At 36.0% G+C, this 3904-nt stretch overlaps 1 protein-coding gene across 1 annotated transcript; it reads left to right on the plus strand.

Moving 5' to 3' along the window:
• Positions 1 to 2817: 2817 nt before the first annotated feature.
• LOC145685050 (uncharacterized) lies at positions 2818 to 3396 on the plus strand. Its single transcript, XM_081757394.1, has one exon. The coding sequence runs from the start codon at positions 2818 to 2820 to the stop codon at positions 3394 to 3396; it is 579 nt and encodes a 192-aa protein (XP_081613520.1).
• Positions 3397 to 3904: the final 508 nt, after the last annotated feature.

Below are 3904 nucleotides of genomic sequence, written 5' to 3' on the forward strand. Positions count from 1 at the left end.
CGCGACCTTCGGATTTTCTTTATTTTTTTAAACTCTGTTCTTGAGAAGGGGAAATGCAATTTCTATAATATTATAATTTTAGTTTTACTAAAGAAATATCCTCCGGTAATTAGAAACAAAAATTAGTGCAAAATGTCAGCAAAACTGCAAATTTGATTAGCACTCGGTTGATAAATCTGTCAGTGCCGAAACTTAAAATAAAATTGAAAACAAGCTGTTGAAAATGATACCTGTAAATACTTTACTTATGTATTGAAACCAATGTAATTCAATTGAGTACAAGTATCGTACATGAAAACGTATCCTAAGGTTAGTGACGTGGGCTGGGTCTATGGTTTCATCATTGAAACCAATAAACTGGTGATATTAAATAAATGTTGTTTAGAATTATTTTATATTATTCCGATATGTGATCTTCTTTGATTAAAGTAAGGTCACTGGTTTGGGACGCGCAAAAACTATTTAACTCAGACTTGACTAGTGTTGTCCACGAGAGGAGACGTCTTGTTAAGGTTGAAGAAGTCTCGTCTTGTCTCGATTATCAAATAATTCTTTATCCTCTCTTTCGATAATGTTCTCGTTTTTTAAGTAATTTTATATCCTTGACTTTTGAGAGTAATGTACGTCAATTTTTGCACTTAGTAATAAAAAAAATTAAATGCTTTGTGGGGATAAGTGTTGAATAATTAGCATTAATTAAAAAAAGATACATATCGCCCGGGTTTCTTAACCAATATTCATATCGAATCCAGACCCTAGCTAGGGGTAGCTTCGACCACCTTCAGCCCCCTGCAACTTTCGTGTTTTGCTTCCTCTGCTTTGCTTCACTTCCAAGTACACGATTCTTTTATTTGTAACTTAGACTTTTCTGGCCAGAAGGACCAGGTTGCTTATCATCTGGTACCGCCGAAAGAAATTAGACATTTCCCATCAGCAAGAAAATACGTAGACACCACCAGCACACTACAATCTCTTCGAACAAAATCTCAAGGGAAAGTAAAGAACTAAAACTTACCAACTGACAATGTGAAAAACATTGATGGTCATAAACAATAAATTGAAGCGTTCTATAAGGAATGAAATTTTTTGAGAAAGCATTCCAAGCTAAGATTTTCACTTTCTTCTCTTCGTTTCTTTAATTTGCAAAACAATACAAAAAAAGTTTTAACTTCTTTTTGTGTTGTTACTCAATCGTGGATGAAGACGTAAAACATACTGTCTTTTCTTCTTTCTTTATATATATATATATAAACTTCAAAAAAATCATGCTTAAATTTACAAATATATGATTCATTTTATTATGGCTTGCAAAAATCGGAAAACTATAAAGGGAAGAAAGGAAAATCACGCTACTACCTGCCTTTAGTTGTAAACTATAGTGCCAAAAGTTAGGCTCTTGCAGAAATTGGGAATAAATATTTACCTTTTAAGTGCGTAAATTTTCACTTTCCATACTTTTTTTTTCTTTAAAAAAATGTCATCCTGAAGAAAATAGAATCCGTTTTTTAAAAATGAGATACTTCGTTAGCTCATTTTCCCTACAGATCCTTTATGGGCAATAAATAAACGTATCATTTTATCGAGAACTCTCGAATAGTAACATAATGCAAGTTGGGTCTAGGTTGAACTAAAAAATAAGTTTTTACTTCTGCTCTCTGCTGTTCCCATATGACAATCTGGAATGGAAACCTTCAAAACAGAGAGGAACCAGTTCATTCAGTTTAGAAATCTGGCATCATTGAGTCCTTCGCGACCTCCAGTGCAGTTTGCGGTTGCTAAGCCACAGGGGTTAGAGGAAAGTCTTCCTTCTTCCAGGAAAAATAGTCGCTTATCCATGGCCCCGACTTTACATTAGTTTGTGGCGGTGTTTAACACTTTGTTTTGTAGTTTTGTTGTGTTTAGTTGTTATTCCTGATTTTCAATTTGCGAATAAACCGCAATGGCTTCAAATTCTCCTCAGTGCTACAAACAGCAGCGGTAACAAGGCAAACCTCTCACTGCAGGAAAGAAAAGAATCTTGTTAAATGTGTATACATACTTTCGTAATCAGGGGGAAAAGGGGGCATGGAAACTGTTAGAGAGACTTTGAGAAAAACATCTGAAGCGACTCTCATTTCTCCCTCCACCATTATGAACGTGAAGCGGGAATTTTTGAGTAATAATGGTCAAGTGTCCACTCCTAGGAAGAAGAGACCGGATGATAGGAAAGTGACTCGCTGCAGAAATATGATACCTTTACACAAGCAGCAATACGGCGCAAAATTCATAACATGTATAGAAAAAACGAACTCCCTACTTTAGCGAAAATTCAGCGCGTTATAAATGAAGATAGTGACCTACCGAAGTTTTCTATTTCTACTCTTCGAAGATTCATCATTGATATGGGGTTTAAATTTATAAAACGTGGCCGTAAATCGTTGTTGATTGATAGAGAAGACATAATAGCATGGAGGCATAGGTATCTGAGACAAGTAAGAAATTATAGAGCTGACGGCAGAACTATTGTTTATACAGATGAATCGTGGGCGAATGCCGGAATAACCAAATGAAAAGCTTGGAAAGACACATAAATTAAAACGGCAGAACAAGCGTGGAAGGAGGGGCTAACTCCAGGTCTCAAACCGCCGTCGGGGAAGGGAGGAAGGGTCATCATAATGCATGCAATGTCCGAAAATGGCCTAATTTCTGGCGCTGCCAAATTGTTCCACGGTAAAAAAAAATCAGGTGACTATCACGGCGAATTGGATGCTGCTGCGTACGAAAAGTACTTCAAAGAAACCTTATTGCCTAATTTGCCCCCCCAATTCAGTTATTGTAATGGATAATGCACCAATGCATTCCGTGAAAGTTGAAAAAGTTCCTACAAAATCATGTTCAAAAAAAGTAATCGTCCAGTGGTTAGAAAGTAAAGGAATTGCGTGTGATCCGACCTGGAACAAATTTGAAGTAATTGAAGAATTGAATAAGACATTGCAAAACATAGAGGTACCGTATAGAATTGACATTTTAGCAAAGGAAGCTGGTCACGAAGTGCTACGGCTGCCCCCTTATCATTGCGAACTTTCCGCCATAGAGATGGTTTGGAGCAAAATTAAAGGATACGTAGCAGGGGAAAATCAAAATCGTACTAGTTTAAGTGTTATAGAGAGATTACTTAGGGAGGGCATGGAAAAGGTTACAGCTGAAGACTGCAGAAATTACGTAAAACACGTAAAAAATGTTGAAAAGGAAATGTGGGAAGCAGACGGTCTTATCGAAATAATACACGACAAGATATTAATAAATCTCGAGAGTGACACGTCAACTAGTTCTGAAGAGGAGGATGATTGTGACATTTGGGAGGGAGCAATTGATAATACAGTGGAAGACGAAGAGGACCTCGGAGTTAGGATTTGACAAGACTGACCTTACATGGTAAGTTTTTCGACGAATTTATTTATCTCATTTCATTTCCATAAATTTGCTTTACTTTCTCACAGAATGCAATTAAATTATGAAATTCATAGTTCACGTTAGATAACTTACTATGAAACTAATGTTACAGTGTGAACATAATTAATATTATTTGACCTTATATATATATATATATATATATATATATATATATATATATATATATATATATATATATATATATATATATTTAATTTAGTCTCTGAAAACAAAACAGTGTAACAATTTTCTTCCCTTCCTTTTTTAACTGCCTGTTCAGTGCCTGACATTGGAACTCCGTGGTCTGAAGCAGACGACACCATTCTCTCGCGTTAAGCAGCGGCAACGCTGCACTTCGCTTCCCCTCACTTCCGCTTTGTTCCGAACTAAAGGTGAATTTTTGTATAGTAGGATGAAATTAGTAGTATTAGTAGACATTCCATTGGGTTGAGATCATGGAAGCCAGTTCTTG

This window comes from Thermobia domestica, chromosome 5, assembly GCF_964235325.1.
Source record: "Thermobia domestica chromosome 5, izTheDome1.hap1.1, whole genome shotgun sequence".
Taxonomy (NCBI): Eukaryota; Metazoa; Arthropoda; class Insecta; order Zygentoma; family Lepismatidae; genus Thermobia; species Thermobia domestica.

Bases quoted from the DNA above. Each gene is read 5' to 3' on its own strand.
- LOC145685050 (XM_081757394.1), top strand. From the start codon at position 2,818: ATGGATAATGCACCAATGCATTCCGTGAAAGTTGAAAAAGTTCCTACA.